Source organism: Trachurus trachurus, assembly GCF_905171665.1.
Source record: "Trachurus trachurus genome assembly, chromosome: 7".
In the NCBI taxonomy this organism is placed as follows: Eukaryota; Metazoa; Chordata; class Actinopteri; order Carangiformes; family Carangidae; genus Trachurus; species Trachurus trachurus.
In genome coordinates, this window is record NC_139901.1 from 346,102 (window position 1) to 373,078 (window position 26,977).

Genomic DNA, 26,977 nt, shown 5'->3' on the forward strand with positions numbered 1-26,977 from the left:
CTAAGTAAAACGGGCCGTTGCTAGGGACGCCGCTCTGATCAGCGGAGCAGGGCAGAAGAACTATCAAGGATTTTTACCTTATGTTTCATTTTTACCAGCTTCAGACTAATTGTGATGTTAGAGAAATGACTTGTAGCTTGTTAGAGGGAGAGTGGAGGCTCTCTGCCTCCCTCACCGCTGCTGGAAACCAAACCTGCGATCAGAGCGGACAGAGCGGACGGGCCAGCGCAGTGTCACAGCTGTGACCAGCTGTGTCTGTGCCACTGCGAGTCTGTGACACAAACGTGTCCCGTATCGTAATATCTTATGACAGACAGGACTACATAAATGCGCACATCGTAACATTTACATGATAATTCATCAATCTACAGATTGATTATCAAAAGCTCGTTGAAAACAACTACACACGAGTCGACCGGGGGGAGGGTGAGGAGCAAACAGCGGAGAAATGACCGGACTTCGGACTTTGATCAACATTACGTCTCAAATTAATTAATTAATTAATTAATTAATAAACTGTGTAATAAGTGGGATAATATGGAGTTAGTCTGTTGTTATAGAGATATAAACCCAGACAGGATGTAAGAAACCCTGTAATTTTGTCAAGAAACGGTCATTTCCATCCTGCGGTTTGCATGCTGTCATATGAGGAGACCTGTCAAATCGGACACAAATATGGCGGCGGTCCCTTCGACGTGACGTCTCTGCAACCCATGAATAGTCCTTTACACAACACCAGACAAAGAGAATAGAAAAAAACACATGCAGCGGTGATAAAAACACTATCTATCTATCTATCTATCTATCTATCTATCTATCTATCTATCTATCTATCTATCTATCTATCTATCTATCTATCTATCTATCTGTCTATCTGTCTATCTATCTATTTATCTACAAGGGGTGCTGAGCTGTTTGAAGCCAAAGTGAAGAAACTTGTAGAAGCAAGACTGGAGATGGAGAACAAATCTGTGGAGACACTGAAGAAACAGTAGGCCACACACACACACACACACACACACACACACACACACACACACACACACACACACACACACACACACACACACACACACACACACACACACACACACACACACACACACACACACACACACACACACACTAAAACAATGATTGAATGAAGTAGTGGATCCTGTGGCAACCAATAAAAATGATCTTTCTCAAGTTCAAATGTATCCTCTTGAAAACAGTATACTGCAAATACACATCTTACAATTTCCCTGTCCTCCTATAGGATGGAGAAGATCAAATCTAAACAGAAGAGTAGTCCTGCAGCAGCAGGCAGTCCAGGGCCTCCTGGTGATCAGGGTCAGGTTGTAAAGGGTAACTGTCTCTTTCTACTGTCAGCAAGGCAAGAGCATGCTTTCATACAGTTTTTCTCAGTCGCTTTGGTGCTTTTCTCACATCACTATTAACTAGGGGTGGGAGAAAAAATAGATTCACATAAATATCGCAATATCTTTTTTTGACGATTGTTAAATCGATTTAATTTTTTTTTGAAAAAATTTTTTGGGGGGGATTTTTTTTATTTTTTTATTTTTTTTTAATATTGTGCAATGTGCATTTGTTAGCCGTTTTTTACATACAGAGAGTACAGGTTTTGAAAAGGGTTTAAGTTAACTTTATAATGGAGTATGTTACATAGGCTCCTACAGTATTTGCGTGCAGATAAATTAAACATGCAGACTAAAAATCGAGAGAATCTGCAATATCATAGAATCGCAATTTAAATCAAATCGCCATCCAAAAAATCGTAGAAGAATCGAATCGGGAGAAAAGCATATCGTCCCAGCCCTACTATTAACATTTGAACAACAGTTAGTGCATTTCTCAGAACAATATAGTACAAACTGCAAAACCTAGTGGATTACCTGCAAAAGCATGGCACTTGCTCAAAATGGATTGTTCATCCCTCAAAAGCAAGTATTCATGTCAATGAAACTGCCAGTGTCATTAAAATGAGAAGTCCTAGATTGGCTTTGTCATGTTTTCATTATGACAGTTTATTCTCCAGGTTTGTCTTTATGATGTAGGAGCATTCTGTGCTGACAAGTGTGTTTCCCCTGGAGCTCATCAATCTTTAGCATTGTTCAAGAGAAAAGAGATTGAACAACTTGAATTATGTTTTTCAGATGATGAGGAGAAGGAAAAGAGAGATGCAGGAAAATGGTGGAAGCCTTGGGTCTCTAAGCCCGGAGGTGGGCAGCATCACACAACACAACCAGAACACTGCACAGTAGGGCTGTCAGAACCAACTTCGCTATTCGAATACAATTCGAATGTTAGTCAAAATGAGAACATTCGAAGGTGGAAACTGACGAGGCAAATTAACGTAGTGCGTCGCGACGTTCGGAGTAGTACACGTGTTGATAAAACAAAATGCAGTTGTTGTTGTGCACAAGGTAAAGCTGCAGCTTCAAATACAAGCAGTTTTTTTAATTGCCCGTTCATTCCGCTGCCACGGTGCGCGTATGTGTCCCCCACACGGGGTCATTCCTATGTTGGTTAAGTTTAGTAAAAAGACCAGGTAGAGGCCAGACAGGCCAGATAGATTAGAGTCGAGAGAGTCCAGTGGGAACATAGGGCTGAGGGAACATATAGGCACGCTCCCCACCACACTACACGCACACCTTTTTTTTTTTTTTAATTGATTGATCCGCGGACCACTTGTGTGCTGATCACGGATCAGCTGTGATCTGTTGCACCACTACTCTGTGCCCTAACCCCGCAGCCCCGCGAGGCGGGGGGGCGCCTGTGAAGCCGGGTTTCCACCGAATCAACGATCCTTTTTTTTTTTTTACTGCAACATACAGTATGGTTCACGTCAACATAACTTATGTATTTGTCCATAGTTCTCTGTTTAACACTTCAAGAGACTTTTGGTTAAGTAACCATGGACAGCTCCTATGCAGGGTTGTTCTGCTGTGTCGTTGTCGCCACCGTCATCGCTGCCCCCCCCCCCATAATGAGCTTAAAAATAATAAGAAAAAAAAAACACATTAAAAATTCGAATATTATTCGAATATTTAACATGAGATGGGTTAGAAATTCGAACCTGATTTGGGGGGAACATTGACAGCCCTACTGCACAGTGCCCAAGTCTGCTCAAAGTTTCAATGGTGTGTATAGTGATGTAGTTTGACACAGCTCATTTAACACAGTGGAAAACAACTGTGGCTACCACCTGTTTGAGAGTGACAGTGAAGAGGATGAAGAAGCTCAAGAGAAGAAAGAGGAGGAGGAACCACCAAGGAAGAAATCTGCATTCCAGGTAAGAGTCAGATAAGTGAGATAAGAAAATAAAACATTAATTGAGCTTTAATGTTTGCACTACCCAAACGGCTTAAGTTCTGTGTGTGTTTGTCATATATCAGCTGGCATATGAAGCCTGGGTAACCAGCTCTAAAACAGCTCTGAAGGACCTCAAGAAGGAGAAGAAAAAAATAAAGAAAGAAGAGAAGAAGAAAGCCAAGAGAGAGCTACAGAAACAGCAAGGTGAGAGGCGTTTAATGAGATTTCATTAAATGTGTTCAAATATACAATAAAAAGAGGTGAGTGTCATACAGCAAGAGTAGCTCTACTGTTCCACGCTGATTTTCACCCAATAGGCCACATAGCCTGGAAGTTATTGAGCTATAATACTCATATTTACAGTTCCATGTGACATATTTTACCGATTGACACAACCTATTGAATTTTTAATAGATTTCATAATGTAAATATCTCAAATTCAGACTCGTTTATTGTCTTTCATGAAACACAGTTTCCTAGTTTCCTCCCAGTTCCTACTAAGATAAGACAAGTAGAGGTATATGTTTAAATACCATAGATAATAAGATAAAAAATGAGGAAAAACAACAAAATACACAGCACAACAGCAACATTAGCAGCTTCATATATAGAGCAGAGTTACAGCAGCAAGCTGTAAAGTGAACAGTGCAATAATGCAAAGTGCGATACAGCAGCAGGACATAAGGAGCAGAATCATGGAAACAGAGTTGGAGCGGAGCAGTTCAGCAGTCTGACTGAATCCGGGTAGAAGCTGTTTCTCAGCCCTGATGTTCTTGTCCGGATGCAGCGCAGTCTCCTTCCAGAAGGCACAGGGTGAACCATATGGTGAGCAGGGTGGGAGGTACCTCTTTCCCTGCATCTGATGGTGTAGGTGTCCTTTAACTCATTGGCTGCCAGCCATTTTCAGAGCAGAGAGCCCCATACTGCCAGCCGTTTTAGCATTTTGACCGATCTTATAAGACCCACACAAAATATTGTGTTCTATGACTATGTAAACACCGAAACTACCAAGAGAAAGAGTAGACTCTCTTCTTTTATTAGGAAAAAAAAGTTTGTTTCTACCTTTTTTCTGTTCTTTAGTAAACAGCAGTAGAACATCGGCTGGTTTCACCAAAAACACCAGTTTTTGAACAAAACACTGAGAAAACGAGCTTTTTGTGGAAAGAAATGTGTCAAGCAGAGCAGTGACTTTGACGTTCATATTTTTTGCTTTAGTGACACCTCACACATCTGAACAGTGTTTTCTTCTATAAAACAACAAAAACAACACTGAGAAAGGACTTTTGATGGCAAAATAATAATTTATTTACAAATATCAGTAAAAATGCATGAACTTTTTTGTACGTTTGTAGCTGTCACATGACCTCTGCCCCATGGTCGACCACTGCTCCATCCACGACCTGTAAATTATAGAAATATATAGAATTAACATAAAAATACATTTCTTATTGGTGCGGTGAGATGTGTAGAATTTTTATTTCATTTTTTTTAAAAACCTTTTCGCCGGTGATCAAAGCGATGCACTGGCGATCAAAGCGATCCGCCCTTCTCTAAGCAGTAAAAGTTAGTTCACTAGCAAGTTAGTTCTTACCATGGATGTATTATATTATTAGCTCTCCACCACACAGCTGTAAGAAGATCTGATGACTTCAGCCTTCAGTCCTGCCTTCTTCAGCTTCCTCAGAAAACAGAGGTGCTGCTTTGCTTTCCTTATTACAGCAGTGGTGTTGGTACTCCAGGTGAGTGTCTGTCAGGTTTACTCCGAGTTACCTGACAGAGGGGACCATCTCCACCTCTGCTCCATTGATGTGGAGAGGCAGGGGTAATGCCAGACCTGCGGAAATCCACAACCATCTCCTCGGTCTTCCGGGTGTTAAGGATGAGATTATTATCCCCACGCCACCGTGCCTCATCCCCGTTGGTGATGAGCCCCACCCACCACTACTGTGTCGTCTGCCAATTTCACCAGCAGGTTGTGTTTTTGATGAGCTCTGCAGTCGTGGGTCATCACCAGTGTGTACAGAAATGGGCTGAGCACACAGCCCTGGGGTGAGCCAGTGCTCAGGATGAGTCTGTGGCCTGCAGATCAGGAAGTCAAGACCCAGTTGCACAGGGCCAGCTTGTACACCAGTTTCTGTGGAATGATTGTGTTAAACGCAGAGCTGAACAGCCTCACGTAGGAGTTCCTATTCTCCAGGTGATAAAGGGTCTGGTGCACATGTGTCAAACTCAAGGCCCGCGAGTGCTTAATTATGTCCAATTATCTTTGGCCCGCATGATAATATCTAATTATGGCCCACCGGTATGTTGCACGTACCACTAAAACTACAAATCCAACAATGCACTGCCAGTACACGTCTATCAGGGGGCCGCGAGCGCGAGTCCTTGTCCCACTTGTTCATCAGCACCAGCAACCTGATCCTCTGTTGCCAATTGAGAGAGTGATCGACGATGTGCTTTTTTTTCAGAGTTCCTCTGACAGCTCCTCTGTGGAGCTGCTGGAGAACACAGTACCGTACTTTTTTTCTTTTTCTTTTTTAGCAGCGCCGTTGTTACAGGTGTTGTTACAGCAGTCGTCCCTTTACGTTTGTCGTCTGACCGTCTGTCACTGGACTGCGCTACATAACTGTCACATATGTCTAACTTCCTGCTGAGAAACGAATGACTGATATGACTGAAGGCACGAGAGTAAGTCTGCACGTGTCGGCAAGACCCCATAAGTTGACACATAGAAGTTAAAGCAGAAGTAAGCCATCCGGTGGTTTTGGCTAACTTCTTGTCAGCTGATGGAGTTAGCAGTCCCCGCCCTCGTCCCTACGTCACCACATTCACCGCCCCTTTATGCCGTTCTCTCTCCTCATTGGATCATCTCCAGTCTCTCCAAGCACTTCTTTGTGACAGGGGTGAGAGCAACAGGGCGGTAGTCAGTGAGGCACCATGCTGCAGAAGACTTTGGCACAGGGATGATTGTGGATGTTTTGAGGCATGGAGGGACAGCCTGGGACAGCGAGATGTTGAATATGTCCCTCAAGACCTCAGACAGCTGGTGTGCACAGTCCCTCAGAACCTTGTCTGGGATTCCATCAGGGCCCGAGGCCTTCCGGGGGTCGACCCTCTGTAGTGTTCTCCTCCCCTCTGTGGTTGTTAGGATGATGACTGGAGGCGGTGAGCCGAGAGGGGATGGTGGTGTGAGAGGCTTCGAAGCGAGCGTAGAAGGCATTCAAGGTGTCTGGGAGTGCTGGACCTTCAGGGCACTGTGCGTCACTGTTCTTATAATCAGTGATGTAAGTTCCTTCTGGCTGCTCTGAGTGCTGTGTAGGCCACTTCATTTCATTTAGTTTCTGAGGTGCGTATTGGCGGGGATAAAGGGGACGACTGATGCAGCCCGAGAGTAGGCACAGGTGATATCTATGATTGCTTTTCGTTCAGAATCAGCGGGAGCGTCACGCCACACCTTTCGATCATGAGTTCAATATTTTAAGATGTAAAGAATTGTATGAAATAAAATAAATGAATGAAGACAGAAGCAATGCCTTTTTGGTTTGTGGACACGCATTGACGGTCAGCCTCCCGCTGACTAGTGTCACCTAATTTGCTTTGAAGGTGCCACTACAAGTGCAGTTACCTCACCGTCCTTGAATGCAACATCCCAGGTTCTCAGCAGGGAGTGCGCCTCTGTATTCAGCCGGTTTCTGATCATTAACATTATTATGAACATTATAGCTCAATAACTTCCAGGTCATGTGACTTATTGGGTCAAAATCAGTGTGGAACAGTAGAGCTACTCTTGCTGTATGATTGACATGATTAACAAGTGTGGGTAACGTAGATTCATCCACATTAATATGAGACCTTTTTATAACCAAATACAAACTCCTCTGGGTCTCTTTAATATTTGTAACACTTGTCATAATATAAATATGAGCATTAGAGCTCAATAACTCACTGTAGTCGCTGAAACTTGGTGGAACTGCGTGTCAATCCCCCCTCACTTTATCTCCGCGTACCCGTCTCTCTCCAGCTGTCCTTTCAAAATAATGGTAACCTCACGTCATCAGTGAAGTTACTCTAAAATCAAACCCTTTCCAATTCGTTTAAGATTATTTGTTGAATAAATTACTCATTTAATGTCCGACTATCAGAATATAGTGACAGTTCCAGCTAATATGACTGAATAATTGTTACCAACTGAAGCTATGGCCATGCCTTCAAATGAAAACTCAAGCTTCTGATAACTTTTAATTACCGAGGTTTTACAGTGACGCTGACGCTGAAGAGGAGTTTCTTAAAGTGGACACAAAAATGGCACCAAAATTGCACATTCAAAACAAAATAGTCGATTTCCTGTTTGTTTGAGGCTATGGCTACCAGAGGCTTTCTTGTTTATTGATAAATATGCCAGTGATTCTCTACACATGTTACTTATTAAATGTGTATCACTAACTGTTTATTCTGCTCCAGTATCCAAAGACATTGATATGAGGTTAATTGGAGATTCTGCCCTTGCCCAACTCAACGTCCCCCCACAACATCACACTAAGATACAAACTCTACCTGCTCACCATCTGCAATTCAGCACAGAAAACAACATGCAACATGCAAGGATGACCCACTCCACCTGCTTAACCAGGCACATTGTTGCTTGTTTTTGCAAAACAATTGTACCTGTGTAGACACTCTGCTGTTGTTGCACCAAAACACCACCTGAAAAAAATATGTAACAATAAAACTTTCTCCCCAGGCCTTGAGAGAACAGTCTCTAGTGAGGATGAGCTGGAGGAAAGCACTGTGGAGGAAGAGGGAGAGGAGGAAAAAGGTAAACACACCTGCATCACCATGTCACACTCAGAACAAAAAGAGAGATGAATGTTTTATTCCTGAATGGGTTTGGTTATGATAACTATGAATAAAGACTTTTCTCCTTTATCCACTTCTGATAGAAAACATTGTGCAGCGTGTCATTAACACCCTGAAGTTCCTCTGGGTGTTCATTCAGTCTCTTCTTGACGACATAACAGACGGCCTGAACTCATTCTGTAAAAACAGCCTGAACATCTCTAAAGTGCTGCGCTTTGAGCGAGCATTACTCACCCAGCAGCAAAATAAGGTGGGACACAACCATGTCAAACTGATCAATGTTAACTGTCAAATCTTTCACCATCATATTTATATTCTGCATGTTGAGTTTGGACAAGAAGGTGTTTCCATCTGTCCGTTAGCTTGCTAATCTTTAATGGGTTGCAAGAACCACAGCTGATACTTCAAGAGAGAGGGCCAGGGCAGGGGACACCACTGTACCACTGTGCCTGCTTTTGAAATTGTGAAAAGTTGCATATCTGTACAGCACTGTTATAATTTATATCAAACATATAGTACACTTTTCTCATGGGCAGGTTTTCTGATTCTCAGGTCTCTGAAAAAGTGAGAGTGACCCTTAGCCTGATTACACTGAGACTGAAATGCAAATATGTATTGTACAGAGTTTTGTAAATCCATACACAATTACAGAGATTTACCACACAGTATTGTGGATGAGCAGTTTGGCAGCATTAGTTCTGTGGTTCTTTTCCTCTGTACAGGGCAAAGAGGTGACCCAGGAGAGTATAAAGCAGTTTTATGACAACTGGATGTCCCGTCAAAACACAATGTCATCCCATGATGACCTAGATGACTCCTTACCTCCTCCCTCACCATCACCCACTGCCCCCACCTCACACCATGCCTATACCAAGCTGAAGAGCCAAGCATCCAAAGTATCCTGGGGCAGCAGCTTTTCCAGGTAGAATGCAGAGTCACTGTTCTGTTGTCATCAGACACACATTCAGAGTCTACGTCAATGTCAGACCATGTGCTCTCCCTGCTTTCCCCCCTGTAGCTGTATGACAGATGAGACCATGTTGGGCTCTCGACAGCCCACCCAGGAGGAGCTGGATGAGGTTGTTCCTGCGTCACCAGCTGCTGATCAGCTCAGACGACGGCTCCTGAAAACCCCCAACGTTGACCTGACCTCCTTTGACACTGACGACCTTTCACCAGGGTGATTAAGAAATCTTGGATTACTGATGATAACATGTAACTCTCAAAGCTTATAAATTGCAATCCAACCGCTCACCCATAAACACTACATTTAAAAAGTTAATCAAATCAAATTTCATATGTCAAGATGTGTAGCAGGTGCGTGTCCTCTGGTCTTAAAGGTGCTCAGCTACACATAAAGATATTTAGAGAGTCCCAGGGAGGGAATAGCTGCACACTTTAAAGAATAGGCTTTCAGCTCTTCATCAGATTTACTGAGCTGACGCGTTTCGGCCAAAAGGCCTTCCTCAGAATAAATGGCACATCTGATGACTCCCTCTTTTTATAGGGTCCGTACAGTGGCGAAAGTACCATTAATGCAAGTAATGCCGTTGCATTAGGGCCCGTGGCCAAAAAAGGCCCGCGGTGAACGGTAAAAAAAAAAAAAAATTAATAAAACATAAAAAAAAAAGTATCAATTGGTGGTATAGGCTACTGTATTAAATCATCTTGGCTTTTACATCATTACTGTAATTCATTAACGTTATTCTGGATTATGAACATGCGCGCGGGCATAGCCAGGTGACAGTTCTCCTGTTGTCGACAGCGCGTCCCTGACCATCTCTCCCTGTCTCTTCCTCTCTGTCTCTCACGAGCAGTGACACGTTCAGCACCGAGACAGCGGACAGCGCTGTCACTCACTCAGGGCCCCGGTCCAGACGGAAACGACTTTTTTGAATCTGGATAAATACTTTATCAGATCGGCATCGCGTCCAGGCGGACGGCGTTTTCGGGGGGGGGGGGGGGGGGGGGGTGAAAACGGTATTTTTTAAAACGTGTCCCAGAGTGGGAAAATCTGAAAACGCCGCCCCAGCGTATCCGTCTGGACGGCCAAAACAGATTTTTTTCTAAAACGATAATGTCATGCCCCTCACCACTGTAGCCTACCTGTAACCTGAGACACACACCGCTGCAGCAGGCGACACATTGGACGTAACAACAGCGGCCGACTACCGTCGCGTCGCTCAGACGCTGCGGCTGAATCACACCTGTTTAATCATCACTGATATTTACTCTGACACAACTCCCTGTCAACATTTAATCCCAAATTTGAGTTTGAATACAGCGGGGGACTTCCCATCTTCTTCTCTGTCTTTAGTGTTTATGTGTGGCAGCGCTATAGCGCCACACACGCCTGGAGTAGCCTATACTACAGTCTAACCCCCCCCCCCCCCCCCCCCCCCCCTTATTATTATAGGGCACGCAAATTTTTTTTTTGCATTAGGGCCCGTAGCAGACAACTTTCGCCACTGGGTCCGTAGGTATCTCATTTACAATTATCAATGGGGGGGGGGGGGGGGGGGGTGTCCACAGCTTGGTAGATGCAGAACATCTAGAAGATGGTACTGTAGAGATAGGATTTACATTCACAGACACAAGAATATTCTGTATCTCTACGTGTACATATATATATATATATACAGAGACACAGAGACATACAGACACACACACACACCCACACACACACTAGCTGTCATTAGAGAGACATGGCTGGACACAGAGACCACTCTTTGTCTTCTTGCATTCTAAACTTGTTTATATTGGTTTTCACATCATGAGAAACAAGTGTGATCCATTTTGAGGCAAGGCAAGGCAATTTAATTTGTATAGCCCGTTTTTACAAACAGTTTGTCTCAAAGGGCTTTACATGGCATCATAACAACATCCTCTGTCCTTAGACCCTCACATCCACTGAGGAAAAACTCCATAGAAAACCCTTTTAACAGGGAAAATGGGAGAAAGCTCAGGGTGAGCAACAGAGGAGGGATCCCTCACCCAGGACGGACAGACGTGACATAGATGTTACAGACAAGACAGATTTGAGTCGTTGTGTTTGACGGATGACGTGTGTTGTGTTAGTGTTTATGTTTTTCCACTTGTTGTTACCATTATGCATTACAAGTGCATCACAGTGACAACTGTGTTTTATTGCATGAGAATTGTGTTTAGAGTTTTGCAAAAGGATTGACTAAGATCTGCAAATGGTGTTTTACTAGGTGAAGATAGTTTATGGTTTGGTCAAAAGGATGTTCCATTCAGTGAATGGGTTTAGACAACTGAGCAACTGATTCACACAACAGGAATTAGTGCTTTAGCAATTCAGAAAAACTGTAACACATCAGTTATTGAAAATGTTCTTACGGCCCAGTCCATCATCCAAATGTGAACAGAATGCTACCAGTATTTGTAGATGATGCTGTTTGTCCGTGTTACTGGAAACTAAAAGATTTCTGTTTCTATCTTTGTCTCAAAAGCTATGAACATGATTCTTCTCTGAAGGAAGAGACTGGACAAGAGGATAATGAGGATAGGAAAGACGAGCTAGAAGAGGAGAAAGGTGAGCTAGAAGAGAAAGAGCAGCTTGGAGAAGAGAAAGACAAGCTGGAAGAAGAGAAAGGTGAGCTAGAAGAGAAAGAGCAGCTTGGAGAAGAGAAAGACGAGCTAGAAGAGAAAGAGCAGCTTGGAGAAGAGAAAGACAAGCTGGAAGAAGAGAAAGGTGAGCTAGAAGAGAAAGAGCAGGAGGAAGAAGTTGAATGTCCTGAATATCCAGAATGCAGCTCAATTGATTTCAGGGAGAGTGACGTAGAGAAAAGTCTTGATCTCACACCGTCTCCCAGACCTCTGAGTCAAGAAACCAGGAACCTCACTGCCAGTGAGCTGCTCCTTAACAAGTCAGTCAACACAAGAAACACATACACTGAAAATAATAACAGAGCTTTTTTCGAGACAAGTTGTTCATCTTCATCTGTCCGTCTTCCTCTCCTCCCTATTTCCTGCAGTTTGTTTGAAAATGATGAGATCTCCAACTCTGATAAGTTCTTTACGACACTGCCGAGGCCACTGAAGCTGACCTTTGCTTGCTACAACACGATGGTGTCCAAGTCAGAGATGCTGTGTTACTTTGTCATCATCCTCAACCACATGATGTCGGCTTCGCTCCTCTCCCTCGTTCTGCCAATACTCATCTTCCTATGGGCCATGCTGTCTGTGCCCCGGCCCAGCAAGCGCTTCTGGATGACAGCTATCATTTACACAGAGGTGTGTTTGACATCAAAGACATTCTTCATTTCAGGACACATAGACAGCTCAGGCCAAATGATGTTTATTAAGCACAATGATTTCCTTGTTGGTGGAATATTCAAAGTTCTCAGAATGCATACACCAGACAAAATTAAACAAAGGATTATTTATTGTAGCTTTTTTGAGTTCTTATTTTCATGATGTTTACGACACGGAATATCAAATAAATGAGGATTGTTCAGTCAAGGAAGAGCGAATGGAGGCATCTTCTGGTGGGAGGAAAGGCAGGGAGAGCAGGCCAGCTTAATGGGAGTAGTGGATGGTAGACTGGTTCATGGGCAGGAAGAGGAGCTTGGTTTATCAGCAGGTTGTGGTTGGTGCAGAGGGATGGAGCTCTGGAGAGATCTGTGGATACAGAAAGAGTGTGAGACATCAAGGCCAAACTACAAGGTGCAATAATGATAATGAAAAAAACACCAAAAAAAACACAACTCTGCCCACACCAGTACGTCTTCCCCAGAATGAGGGAATAAATTAGCTCCATAAAATGCTTCTTTATAAAAGAAAAATAGATATTTATATAATCAAAAATCTGGATGAGGGGAGGGGAGGGGAGGGGAGAGGAGAGGAGAGGAGAGGAGAGGAGAGGAGAGGAGAGGAGAGGAGAGGAGAGGAGAGGAGAGGAGGATTATTCATTGTTTCAGCTGAGCCACTCTCTGCTCTGTTTCTCTCAGCTGACTGTGGTGGTAAAGTACTTTTTCCAGTTTGGTTTCTTCCCGTGGACCACCTCTGCATACAGAGGCATCAACGCTGAGCGGCCCTTCGCTCTGCCCAACATTATTGGGGTGGAAAAGAAAAGTGGCTATGTGGTCTTTGACCTCATCCAGCTGCTCGCTCTGTTCTTCCACCGTTCTATACTCAAGGTAGCCATGAAAAATCCCTCCCACTCATTCTAGTCTATATATGTTTGAGAATAACTGTTGCTGTGCAGTTTGTTTTACATATTAAAATTCCTTTTGTGTCCGTGATGGTATAGTGCCATGGGCTGTGGGACAATAAAGAGGTCGAGATGCCTGATTTCTTTAAGAAGATGAAGAGAAAAGTGGATAAGAAGAAGATGACAGCTGGAGATAAGATGGGCAACAAAGATAGATCTGCCCGCCGGCTGAAGTTCCTGCCTCTCCAGGCCTCTACCACTTCCATATTCTGTAGACAAAAGAGACGGGACTCTTTACAGTCTCCTCATGGTGAATATTTATCAAAATCTGATAAACTGATAAATCTGACTTTTCTTTTCTTGGGTTCTTTTTTCTTTCTTATAATTGCTATACGAAATAAATCACAATATATTGCCAACATTTCTCCATGTCATTGTTTTACAGGAGAAATAAAGCCCAAGAAACAACCAAAGAAGAAGACCCGCCAACGAAGGAAGGCTCCACTGACCAGGAAGCAGAGGATCAGACAACATATCAGGAAGAGGGTGCTAGAGGCCAAAGCTTTCATTATAGAAGTGTATGCTGTTTTATTGTCTTTGTTTTATGTCTAATATTAGCTCCAGATTGCTGCACAGCAGCCCTGCTCCCTGTTGATGATGAGTCTTCTTTTTTCCATTGCTTAACGTTCATCTGGTCTGATAGATATTAATGTACAGATTCTTAGTTTTTTCTTCCAAATAATGTTTGATGTTTAGTTTATACTGGCGGTCATGTTTGTCTGCTTATGTGGGATTCTGATCTCTGCTTTCCTTTTTTTCTTCAGTGCCCTTCACATTTACTTACCCATAAGACAGTTTTTCTATGACATCATTCACCCAGAATACAGTCCTGTGTGTGACGTCTACGCCCTCATGTTTCTCATCGACGTAGTTAACTTCATCGTCACCATATATGGGTACTCAGCTTTTGGGGTGAGAGTAAAACAAACACTATACATATGAATATTTATTGATACTATACATTAACATGTGAACACATGTTATGACACAATCAGGCTTATCTTTGTCTGTGTGCAGAAATACTCTGGGGCAGTTGACATCACAGAGTCCCTGTCAGAGGACCAGGTTCCCGAGGCCTTCCTGGTAATGCTGCTCATGCAGTTCGGTACCATGATAGTGGACCGGGCTCTGTACCTGAAGAAGTCTCTCCTGGGAAAGTGTGTTTTTCAGGTGGTGCTTGTATTTGGTATACACTTCTGGATGTTCTTCATCCTCCCCGGGGTCACTGAGAGGTAAGAGTTCATCACTTTCATCATTGTTTCTCTTTATCACCTATTGAATCTTGAAGCTTAAAGGTTGAATATGTAGAATCTTTATTGAAAGCTATATTTAAAAATAATACACCCACGGGGCGTTTTGAGGGGTACAGAATTAAAGTATTGCTTTTCCATAAAAAACACATTTAGTCTGAATTAAGATTTTTTTGACGGGTTTGACAATGACTTTCTGTCATGTTCTGTTTACATCGTACCAGCCAATAGCAACACCGGCATTGCAGGTTGCCACGCACTGTCTGTTGTTCGGCGCAGCCAGAGCAAAAAACATTGCTCCCGTGGCGCTGGACCACGTCTGTTTCTATGGCTGCACAGCAAGAAACTCCTGAGCTACGTTGATGAAATACCGACCAATTTAAGTCATAAAGTGGTAATAATCTTTGCCATGTACAGTAACCATGTTGACTTAACAAAATAAAATTGATTGTAGACTGATCGGTTCATTGTAAAACATTTATTTATTTACATAAATGTGGTGATTTCAGTAACGTTACGTAGCCCAGAGGCAGCCCTGCTCACTTTACATTCAAACAAACTAATGCGGCTACCATAGTTGTTAAATTTCATCAATGAGACCAACATTAATCTCCTAAAAATAATTTAACCAGCCAGCGGTAAACCTCTAAAAGCGTGCGGATAAGTTACTTGGCTCGTTTTCTCCCCCGGGATGAGGACGGAGATCGGGCCCGGCCCCCGGCAGATCAGCTCAGTGAGCGGCTGCCGCCGCTGTGACAGCCGCTGCCACGGTCCCCGTTCGCAGCTTCCACAGACTCTGCACTTCTCCCAAAACAAACATCGGAGCAAATTTCCTAACAAGTGTTATAAACTCATTCATTCATTCATTTTCTATACCGCTTATCCTGCACTAGGGTCACGGGTGAGCTGGAGCCTATCTCAGCTGACTTTGGGCGAGAGGCGGGGTACATCCTGGAGAGGTCGCCAGTCTATCGCAGTGTTATAAACTGACCACAGATTAAATTGTGACGTGTTAACAGCGCTAAAGCCAGAATTAAAACAGTTTTTAGCAGCTTTACTGCTATGGCTGTCGGTTGCCGCGAAATGGTGATAGCGATGCTAATTTCTGTTAGCCCGTCTATGAGGTTTTACATTATACGTTAGCATTAAGCTAGCAGACTTTATGCTTAGTTGCGATACTGGCTGTGTGTGTTTTGAACGTTGTTTCAAACTATGTGGGTTTGATTGAACATCTTTGATGCTTAAATATATATTGCCGCTTACTGTAGGGCAGGCTTGAGTGACAAATAAAACCTTGAAGCAAGAAGATTTTGCCTTTTGTTTGAGAACTGACATTGATGTAGGCTACATGCAGTAATTCAGTAACAGCTGCTGGTCTGCTCACGCCGATCAGGCTACAGATTAATTATTATTAATTGATTAGTCGAAATTAGTCGTTCCCTGTATGATTCATCACTTGACATGACGCAGGCTGATCTTGACACACTCGACAACGAACCTGGCAACCCAACTGCTGGAATTATTTTTTGTTGTTGCGACTACAATCTTGAGACACTAGAATGCGGTGTTCTGCTCATTCTCCATATTCAACCTTTAAGAAGACATTTTTTACACATGTGTAATATTACCGTACAGAAAAAGATACTTCAAATAGTATTGTATTACATATGATGGCAGTCTGCTGGGTGAGAGTTGCTGGCTTAAAGTTATAGTTTCTGACCAGGGGCCTCATTTATCATTGTGGATACACCTTTTTTTACACCCTTTTCCCCCCGTTTTGTGCGTACGCACTTTTCTCTGCCAAATTTGGGATTTATCAAACCAAAACCTGACGGGAAAAAGTGCAGACATTTACACCCATTTTGACCCTGGCGTACCGTGATTTACTGAAAAAACTGAAATAGCAGCACTCACAAAATAAACTTGAAATATTTATTTAACGCACAGCAGTGCCTGATGGACGCGTTTCAGCCCTTGGCTTTCTTCAGCGTATTGCTGATTCAAGTTTATTTTGTGAGTGCTGCTATTTCAGTTTTTTCAGTGTTTCGATTTTTGAGCCGGCACCCAGTTTTATTCTTACACTAGAGTCAAGCACGCCATTCCCTTTGTTCTCTGTACCGTGATTTACACCTTTTTTGAGGAACAGGAGGAATTGGAGTACATTTAGAAGAGCACAGTAGGATTTTTTTTGAAGTAAGTAGGCTAGTAGTAGTGGTGCACCGTTGATGCTGGCAATCCAACCCGCTCTATAATAACACTATGCTCTATGTTAATTGATAAACAGAGCGGATTGAGGATTTTGCTTTTTTGCTTTTACACACTGTAGTGTGAAGTCCGACAAGGATCAAACCCTCCAAGTTTAAAAACACACCGGCAGCAGCGCACACTGATCTGCAGCCTAGACTGTTATTATTCTGTCACCTGAGTTAACGAGTTGCACGTGAGTTTGGAGCCGACGAGAGAATAAAGAGTGAGACAACGCGGCTCTGAGGAGGAACTGTGAAGGACTCAGCTGTAATGGAAAATGACCTAAACCGAGTCCAGTAGAGCTGTAACTGTGTAGTGGAAATGCCTGCAAAGTAATGGTAACTATCCTGGAAATCCTGCTTTACATTGTTTTAACATTTAGGTGTAAAAAAAAAAAAAATTAAAAAAAAGATTTTCTGGGATATAGGGGCAGATTACATAAGATTATTCTTCTTTCTGCTCCCGTTTGTTGAGATTTGGGAGGTTTTTGTTTTTATTGTAGCTTATTAAAATGCAAGATCATTTTTCTGACTGATTTATTGCCCCATGTCGCCGTGTATGTAGTTCCGCTTCTTTCCCCCACCCTCCGCCCGTTGTCTCCGTTGTCACTTTGTTGTCACTTTGTTGTCACTTTGTTGTCACTTTGTTGTCACTTTGTTGTCACTTTGTAGCCGCTCCACAGAGCGCACATGGCTAATTAATATGCACGTGCTGACCATATATATTGCGTTCTGGGAGTGGAGTAAGAGGTGTGTTCACGTGTGCACCATTCTTGGGTCCGGTGTGATTTATCAAAGGGAAATTGCGGAGAGTTGTGCGTACGCACAGTTTGATTGATCTGAAAAAGGTGTAAATATTTTGGGTGTACGCCATTTTCGTCTTTTCGCCGTACGCAAAAATTTAGTAGCAGTTTTACACCCTCTTTGATAAATGAGGCCCCAGGAGTCTTCAGAAGTCTGAGGAAAGGGGCGTGGACTTTTGACTTGTGTATTTTCAAAATGTGGCCTGATAGAACCGTTTTTCCAGGATCTCCAACCCTACCTTTAACCCTGGTATTTTATGTGTTATCATGTATTCTTTCATACACGCTAATACATCACTGGATCTGGTCCTGTCTGGAATATGTGAGCCTTTACAAAACTGCCATACATAATGATACTCCTGTTCCTAAATCAAATCCAATTCTGCTCCACAGGAGGTTCAACAGTAACCATATCGCTCAAATCTGGTACTTTGTGAAATGCATATACTTTGGCCTGTCTGCCTACCAAATCAAATGTGGCTACCCAAACCGTATCCTGGGCAACTTCCTCACCAAGAACTTCAATTTCCTGAACCTTTTCCTCTTCCAGGGGTATGGGAATGGTGACATGTTTTAATAAAGATATATCTTTTTAGGAGCTAAAGTGATTGTAACTGATCAACACATTTACACTGTAAAAAAAAAAAGTATTTTTTTGATTTGTTTGTTTTTTCTGATCTTCTGTCTCCAGGTTCCGAATGGTTCCCTTCCTGACAGAGTTGAGGGCAGTGATGGATTGGGTTTGGACTGAAACTACTCTGTCTCTGTCCAGTTGGATTTGTCTTGAAGACATATATGCTAATATATTTATCCTCAAGTGCCATAGAGAGGCTGAGAAAGTAAGTGCAAGCACGCACGATTCTGTTCAAGTTCTGTAGTGTCACCGTCATCATTATACAGTAGAACGTCCTGACCACTCTGATCACAGTAAGGGCCGGATCTACTAAAGGATTGCGTGTATAATAACATGTGCAAACTTGACTGCACGCGCAAACACATGCTGAAGCTGATGGCGTAGCGTTAGTTCTAAATCAGCATCAACAGCTTAGCTGTCAACACCGAGCAGATCAGCTGGCTCAGCCGCTATTTAAACTGCTCTAGCCGACGTCACCTCTCTTGCTGTTGCTCCCTCTGCTGGCTTTTTTGCAACCCACCTCCACCCCAGCTCCTCCCGTTATCTGTTATGAACCTCATCATTGTATATCTTGTTAATTGCTCTGCTCTGTCTGGGTTTTCTTTGCTGCTGCGCTCCCTGCTTATGCCGTTGATGATGGCTCATGAAGGGCAGGAAGGTGCTCTTCCTGCCTCAGGCTTTCCACACAAGCACGTGGAAGAGCAGGGGGTCCCAGAACAGTACCATACCACCAAATAAAACTTGTGCAAGTAAATAAAGAATATATTTGACAAAGTGGTCCTGACTGAACCAGGCGCATCGAGGATTGCGTCTCTCAAACGGTCAAAATTGCACATGCAATCCATTTAGCATGTTTGCCTGAATGAATATGCAAATATGAGCGTCACTTGAAAGGCAATTCTTAACTGGCACAGCTTTGCACACAAATGGCTGCGGATACTGAACTAATACCTTCCAGGGCAAAAGCTCTTATATCTCTGCATTTCCTCATGTCTGGGTCATTCCAGTAAACTGTAGCAGTTTTTCAGGTGTGTTATGGACCATAGTGCAATGCATCACACAAGGACAAATAAAGGGAATAATAATAAATACATTTTCACATTATGGCTGGATTAAAATGTATGATCTGAGTCTAATTGCTGCTATAAGCAAACTTTGACAATGCTCCTGAGACTATTCTTCTCCTTTACTGACAATCCATAAAACCAACTAATAAAAGAAAAAGTCAAAAGACTTTAAATAAACAAATGATAAAAGCTACACAAAATGCTCTTAGAAACATTAAAAGAATTGTTGACCCCTTTTAACGATTGACTCAATGATAGACATATAGAACTGGAGTCAAACACAGTTTGAGGAAGAGGCAAATACTTATATGTCTCAACAATCTCAACATCATCTCCATGGATGGTACTGGCTGCTGGCTTAGGGCAATTCCTCCTGAAATCAATCACTAACTTCTTAGTTTTTGTCACATTTAGATCCAGGAAGTTATCATCACACCAGTTCACAAATGAAGAAAGTGCACAGCCGTGGTCTGATTCGGCCCCCTGAAGAAGTGATACTAGGACAATGTTGTCCAAAACCTTTACAAGATAGCTGTCCTCTTGCACAGACCTACAGCTGTCTGTGTAGGCTACATGATAAATAACAAAGGAGAGAGGCCATGCTGCCATTCACAAATACTCACTTAATTCTGTCTGTTAAAAAGTTTAAGAGCAACAATAAAATCTGATCTGGTAGATTAAATAAGACGAAAACTGCTCAATTAAAATATGAGGCTGCATCTTATTAACAGCTGAGGAAAGTCAGCAAATAAAAGCCTTGCATGTGCACTGGGTTTTTCAAGGTGCTTACAACCTGTCTAAGATAAAAATCTTAGCATCGTCTACACTTTTTCCAGAATGATAAGCACATTGGAGAGGATCAAGTTTGCCATTAATCAGAGAGGCAATTTCCTCTTTCAGTATTTTTTTAAAAAGACCTTCATCACAAGGGACGTTCATCGACGGCTTTGCATTTACCCGTGCCTCAAAAAACAACTCTGTCTCAGAATGTTCCATTATTATCTCATAGCGTGGTGAATGTGCAGCCAGGTCACAACTTGTCCACGAGGGGGTTTAGGAGTTGTTGTATTTTGATGAGATTTGAGGGAAAGCCTGGGAATACCATGAGCCTCCGTTGCGTTAGCTGAGCAGCTTCGTCTCTGCCCCGCCGATCTAAAAACAGCTTGCACCAACAATTAAAGATGATGAACCCACTCCTAAAACAGGGATTATGGCAATGACACAGTTCTGGTTCTTCGATCGGGTAGACTGTTCCTGCCCCCATGCCCCTCCAGGTTTTTCCATCATTGCCTGGAAAATGATGTGCATTAACTCAGTCATTCTTGAATGTGGTGTTTCGAGACCACCTTGAGCCAATCTGTGTGTATCTCGGCACGAATATTCACTGGACTCAGTACTGAACTGATTTAATTTTGGTGGTCAAAGGTCAAGGTCAGTGTGTCAGGTCGTGTTCTTGTGAATTCTGTGTATCTGAATACTCAGAGAGTTTTTTAAGTATTAAATGTGTTGAATGGAAATGTGGGGATTGTTGAGCTGCTGTGCAGCACAAATTTCCATTAAGGACAATAATGTTAAAAAATGAGCTTTTAACCATATCTCATAAATCCATACAGTTGTCATCTTTTAGTGAGGACATTTTCTCTCCAAATAGTTGAATGTCAACCTCACTGTGACCTCCTAATGTCTCAGGAAGGATCATTTGTGACCATATCTTCTTCTAGAAATATCCACACCATCCAGGGCAGAAGAAGAAGAAGGTGGTGAAATATGGGTTGGGAGGATTCATCATCTTTGCTCTCATCAGCATCATCTGGTTCCCACTCCTCTTCATGTCACTGGTTCAGTCAGCAGCTGGAGTGACCAATCGGCCGTTGGAGGTCTCCATCCAGCTCAGCATCGCAGGATATGAGGTCAGGATGTATATGAGTGTATTTAACTGTGTGACCTACAACTGACAGTGCTTTCTGTTCTAAGATACTGCAGTTAGAAGGCTGATGATGTCCCATCATGCTTTGCACCAGTGACTGCAGATTTACATGTTCACTAACTGTTCTGTTTAAGCCTTCTTCACTCTTTCCAGTTATCTCTAATGTACCTGTGCTTTATATCTGTTTGTGTTTCCACAGCCTCTGTTCTCCATGAGTGCCCAGGAGCAGAACTTGGTTTCATACACAGAAACTGCATTCGAGAGGCTCACCAACGTCTATGCTACCCATCCAGTAAGATGAACTTCATTATACTGTCAGCACCAAATACAAATCACTGATATGGTAGACTGATAAATATATGCTTGAGGGGCAAAAGCTCATGAGCAGTAATAATATTAAGAGCTGAAGTGAGAGCAACAGAAAAGGAAACGGGTGTGACAAGGACCAGTCCCAGCCTGGTCAGATGCTACATGAACTGATGAGAGGTGAAACGTCTTCTAGACAAATAACCAAGTCCAGTTGCATTCGGTTTAAATTAAAATTAAAACTATGACCTGGACAAATGAGAATATTCACAGGCTTAGGTGTGACAATGGTTATATGACTCTACTGAAAGACAGTGAAATATTGCTCCTTAAAGTCTTCCATTTTAAGATGTATATTTTTCATAGTAAATTCTGAAATGGGGATTTTCAGAGTCCTCCGTGGCTTCTCTGAGTTACAGGGGGTCTCGGCGTAGCAGTGCATGTCCATATAAAGGTTGCAAATGGATACCAACTGTCTTCGTAACAAAAAGACACACCAAAAATTTCACAAAATGAAATAAGTCTATATTTCAAGCTTGTTTTGTAGCAGAAGCTTCTCGAGGAGCTTCCGCTACAAACAAGCTTGAAATATAGACTTATTTCATTTTTTCGGGACAATTTCGCATTTCGGGGCTTCAATACAAGAGGGACATTACATACAAGCAGCATGGAGGTATTTTGATTACTGGACCCTTTTCAGGCTGAAGGAAGACACATAATCTATAGAACTGACCTGGTTAACACTAACACTGTTAAACCTGAGGTCTAACAACTCTAACAGTCAAAACAAAAAGCTTAAAATCAGCAATCTGCGTCAGACAAGGCAGCTTCCAAAATGGCAAATATTTTCAGCCGCTCGTCACGTGACTGCCGTCAAAGTTCGATCGCGCTGGTCATTGGGGAGCCGAAATACAAAAAAAAAGAAAAAAAAAAGGCAGCCGACGGACATCTCTATTCTGACAGGTTGCCGCCGGTTGCCGCTGAACCGCGTCATAGCTAATTACCCTAAAGTTAACCAGGGCTCAACTTCTCGTCTGGTGACGCTTTGGACGCTTTGGAAGCGCGGCGACGCCTGTTGATGCTTTGGACGCTCAGTGTCGCTGGGCTCTCATTGAAAATGAATTGACTTCCGGCGTTTTGACGCTTTGGAAGCTTTTGGTGTGAACGCCATAGACTGTAAAAAGAATGGACGTAGCGTCCGTGACGTCACCCATTGGTTTTGGGGAGTCATTTTTGAGACTCAAATATGGCGGCCTGAACAGCGCCATGTTGGATTGGCCGGCCGAGAACCCGCCCACTGGCCTCGAAGCAGCCTGTCTCCGGAGCTTCTCGGACCTGTCACTCAACATTTCCGTGCCCTAATTGGCCAGAATTTTAACCTAATAACAGTAAAACGGTAGAGTTTAAAAAAAAATTCACCCCCCTCAGAGTGTGTGCGGGGGTAGAAACTATCGATTGAGACAAAAAAACGTTCTGACACCAGGCTTTTAACATGTTTATTGAGGATGTAAAGTCGGCGATTTTAACATGGGGGTCTATGGGGAATGCTCCCTTCTGACACCAGCCCCCAGAGGAAGCCGAGGGGATTGCAGTTTTTTGAACGCGGAAGTGAGCTTCACTTCTCAGACCGACAACTGCCCCCTTGGTGAACGCACAGTTACAGAATCAATAATTATATTGTGTAGAAAGTCAGTTTACACCATTAGAGATGGTTTCCATGGAAGAGGTGTTTGTTAGGGAGGAATTTGTGGTGATGCCAGTGAAGAAGAAGAAGTACCAGAGTCCTGTATGTCTTATGCTGAAGGAGTTTATTTACTTGATTAAGGAGAACAGAAGAGTCGTCAACATAACATGAGTGCGTGATGCCACCTCAATTCTAAGGGTCAAACAGCAAAGCTCAGATTCTTATACTAGAAAGGTGGGCCGAGACAGCAAAGGGAAGATGTGCTAACATCCAATTGGCTATAGTGCATAAACATGAAGATAAGGATTCACACCAGCTAAGTGTCATCCAGTGACGGTGAGCGTTATCATCTTACTCTAACAGAAAGTCCTCTAATTCATACTCTCCACTATAACACAGAGGGGTTTACTATTAACTACATAAACTATCTAGGGAAGTAAAATTATACAGTGTTGTGCTGTCCCTTTTGTTTCAATAGTGAAGGGTCCGTTGAAAATGTGGCTGTAGTGCTCAGTGTTACACTTACACAACAGGTTTTTATTTAATTTGACATGATAGAACAGAAATAAATACAGATATTGAAATAATGTCATAAATATGGAAAACTGAAGTACACCCAACAAGTCACATGCTGAACTTGTAAAATACCCACCAATAAGTGCTACGGATGAACAGCTGAAAAGCTCTTTGAGACAACTGTTTGTAAAAATGCGCTATAAATAAACTTACTTTGCCTGACGTGACATAAACAGCTAACTTGATTCAATGATGAAAAGTCTCAGGGGGAGGGGGAAAGTAGTGATTTGCGGTGATGATCAGCAACAGGAGACAAACTGAGTCATGAATAGTTGTGTTTAATCCGACCATCCATGGACGGTAAAAACAAGCTACTCTGCAGCTGTGAACACATTCAGAATGTTAGCTTCCACATTAAAGCTACATACTGACTCACTTCAATGAGACCAGACTATAGTAAAGTGCTGTATAAACAGTGATGAACAGGCTGTGACTTAATGGTTACTCATCACAAATGAAGTCAGCAAGCATTACAACCTTAACCACAGCAGATCTGAGGACCCAACAATGTAAATCCAGATATAGTTTTTTTTTTTTAGTTATAAGTGATGGGTTCAGCAAACATCCACAGAACAATCAGAATATGCACATTACACCAGTTTGATTTGAAATTGATGACAGTCGTTGAGACATGTCCATCTCCACCAAACTCTACACTGCATCAGAAAAAGAAAAAAGAAAAACTGAAATATCACATGAACATAAGTAAAAAAGAAAAAAGAATGTCATTGATTTTAACATTAAGCTGCAACATAGCAAATGGTCTGAATACCTTCTTTATGCACTGTAGATTGTATTGAAGGTAAAAAAAAAACAGGGTTGGGCAGTTTGTATGCATAATCTATGGAAGATTTTATTTTTTTGTATTTGTTAAAGGAGCATTATCGCAAATTCTTAATTCGGCCACTAGATGGAGCCAGGCGGAGCTTATCAGATATAAACAAGTGGGCAGCTGTCAGAGAGAGACAGCAGCCTCGTTTAGTCCCCCCCCCGCTCCCCTCCTCCTCCTCCCTCCTCCTCCTCCTCCTCCCTCACCAGGCTGAATGAACGTGCATTCGTGCAATCGCGGGAAAAAGAAAACTCGCTAGTGGAAGCGGCAGCTCTACGTCGTGCACAACCACAACAACGACAACAACAGCAACTGCAACTTCCTCCTCCTTAATAACGCTGAGAGGACAGCTGAAGAAAGACACAGGGACGTGGAGACAAAGTGTTCTACCAGCGATTCAGTGACTGTGAGCAGCCTGACACTGCTACATTACTATTTACTGTTGCATTTTTCCGGTTCGGAGGTCGGATTTGCGAGTTCCGAGTGCAATTGAATGAATCATAACAAAGACAAATTCTGCATTTGCCCCACGGACACTATACTGTTGGCGATAATGCTCCTTTAAAATGTTTGTCTGACTCTCTCTCCCAGTCTGCCATGCAGTTCCTAATGAAATACTTTGTAGAGGACATCATTGTTGCCAAGGTGAAGAGTGATGCCAGCCTGCTGTGGACCATCAGCCCTGCCAGCCGAGAGGCCATGATACAGGAACTCAGCAACTCCTCTCACATATACATGACATTACGTTGGACACTTGTCAGGTCAGTGTGTGTGTGTGAGTTATGTATCTACAGTACGTGTTTCATACAGTTATTGCTTTTGTAAAATGGTGGATACAATTTGGCTTTTCTAACATGAATTTACAACAAATATTCTCAAACATTTCAGTGAAAACAGATTTCATTAAAAATAATAAGTGACCACATACATTTTTACCTGCTTCAGGTCAGTATTTAGATTTACACTTTGGCCACAGTCACAGTGCTGAGTCTGTGTGGATAGGTCTCAGCCAGGCTGGCACATCTGCACACACTTCAATTTGATTCCATCCATTGGTGATGATTGTTGCAAAACTGTTCAGGTTCTGTCAGGTTGCACGGAGATCAGATGTTACATAACAGCCCTTTTTAAATCCAGCCAGAAATGCTCTCTTGGATTGAGGTTTGAGCTGTGACTAAGCAGCTCCAGATCATCCACCTTTCAATCAGTTCTGCGTAGCTTTTGCTCCAGTCTAGCTAGAAAATAAATCTTCTCCCCAGTCATGGTTCTCTAGCAGACAGCGTTGTTGCAGCACCTTCCTGGCATCCTGACTGCATGATGCTGCCGCCATCATGAAGCTGTACGCTTGGAGACTCCCACATACCTGTGGGTGAACTCAGGTGTAATATGAGCTTTTTTTGCTCTGTCTCATAATGACATATGCTATGCACAGCCGCTCCCATCTCAGGTGCTGAAGTTTTTACTTGTTTCAAAATGCTTTCACTGATTTTCTGGCAAAACGTGGAAACTTTTTTTTTTTTTTTTAATCCAGCAAAACCAATCAAGATCAATCAGTCAAGGTGGGAGTGCAGCAGTCTATCCATGCTGTAGGTTAACCTCCTGCACATCTTCTGTCTGTACACTGTGCTGTAGCAGGTTTTTTGTGTAAAGTTTTGTTGAAAAAGCCTTGATTCCATTCATAAAAGCAGTAAAAGATGAAAACATTTGAGGGGCTGAATACTTGTGGTTGGTGTTGTATAGGCCCAATACTTCCTGAACTGTTTGTATTATGTCATTTTTCTTTCTAGGGTTCTTTAGAAATGTATCAACTCTCATACTGTAGAAACATGGTGGCAGCCAGTGCTTCTGAAACATTCAGTTTCTGTTTACTTTGTAGAATTGTAATGCAGGTTAAAGGGACAACGAGGAGTTTTGGAAAAGCGAAGTGTTTTCACACTACATTTATGAGCCTCCGCGCACCGTGAAATTCTTTGACCGGCGCAAGACAGACTCATGTTTTCATTCATCAAGAATTAAAGTCAGAGGTTGGAAGACGATCACATACCGTCGTAGTTCCCACCATAAACGGAGATTCGGCTGCGTTATTCTCATGACCAAAGTAAGGAAACGCTGGTCGGCTCGACCAGCATTTCCACCACCACTAATAATAACAAAATAACGATAGAGACGAAACAATATATTTATCAAAAATGGGCCCATTAACAAGTGTGGGTAACGTAGATTCATCCACATTAACGTGAGACTTTT

General features: G+C 42.6%; 1 protein-coding gene across 1 annotated transcript in view; it reads left to right on the top strand.

Moving 5' to 3' along the window:
- LOC310988883 (piezo-type mechanosensitive ion channel component 2) overlaps positions 1-26,977 on the top strand; it is a gene marked incomplete at its 5' end in the record, with an annotated part of 82,779 nt that overhangs the window by 53,195 nt on the left and 2,607 nt on the right. Inside the window, 21 exons of the mRNA XM_083975687.1 lie at positions 912-991; positions 1,259-1,332; positions 2,157-2,222; positions 3,186-3,295; positions 3,399-3,519; positions 8,057-8,131; positions 8,256-8,422; positions 8,895-9,094; positions 9,191-9,352; positions 11,646-12,062; positions 12,171-12,429; positions 13,146-13,334; positions 13,448-13,658; positions 13,794-13,926; positions 14,173-14,320; positions 14,426-14,640; positions 18,101-18,259; positions 18,399-18,546; positions 21,130-21,318; positions 21,535-21,627; positions 25,322-25,491. Of these exons, the coding sequence (XP_083831813.1) occupies positions 912-991; positions 1,259-1,332; positions 2,157-2,222; positions 3,186-3,295; positions 3,399-3,519; positions 8,057-8,131; positions 8,256-8,422; positions 8,895-9,094; positions 9,191-9,352; positions 11,646-12,062; positions 12,171-12,429; positions 13,146-13,334; positions 13,448-13,658; positions 13,794-13,926; positions 14,173-14,320; positions 14,426-14,640; positions 18,101-18,259; positions 18,399-18,546; positions 21,130-21,318; positions 21,535-21,627; positions 25,322-25,491 (3,386 nt within the window). The remainder of the gene's footprint in view (positions 1-911; positions 992-1,258; positions 1,333-2,156; positions 2,223-3,185; positions 3,296-3,398; positions 3,520-8,056; positions 8,132-8,255; positions 8,423-8,894; positions 9,095-9,190; positions 9,353-11,645; positions 12,063-12,170; positions 12,430-13,145; positions 13,335-13,447; positions 13,659-13,793; positions 13,927-14,172; positions 14,321-14,425; positions 14,641-18,100; positions 18,260-18,398; positions 18,547-21,129; positions 21,319-21,534; positions 21,628-25,321; positions 25,492-26,977) is intronic.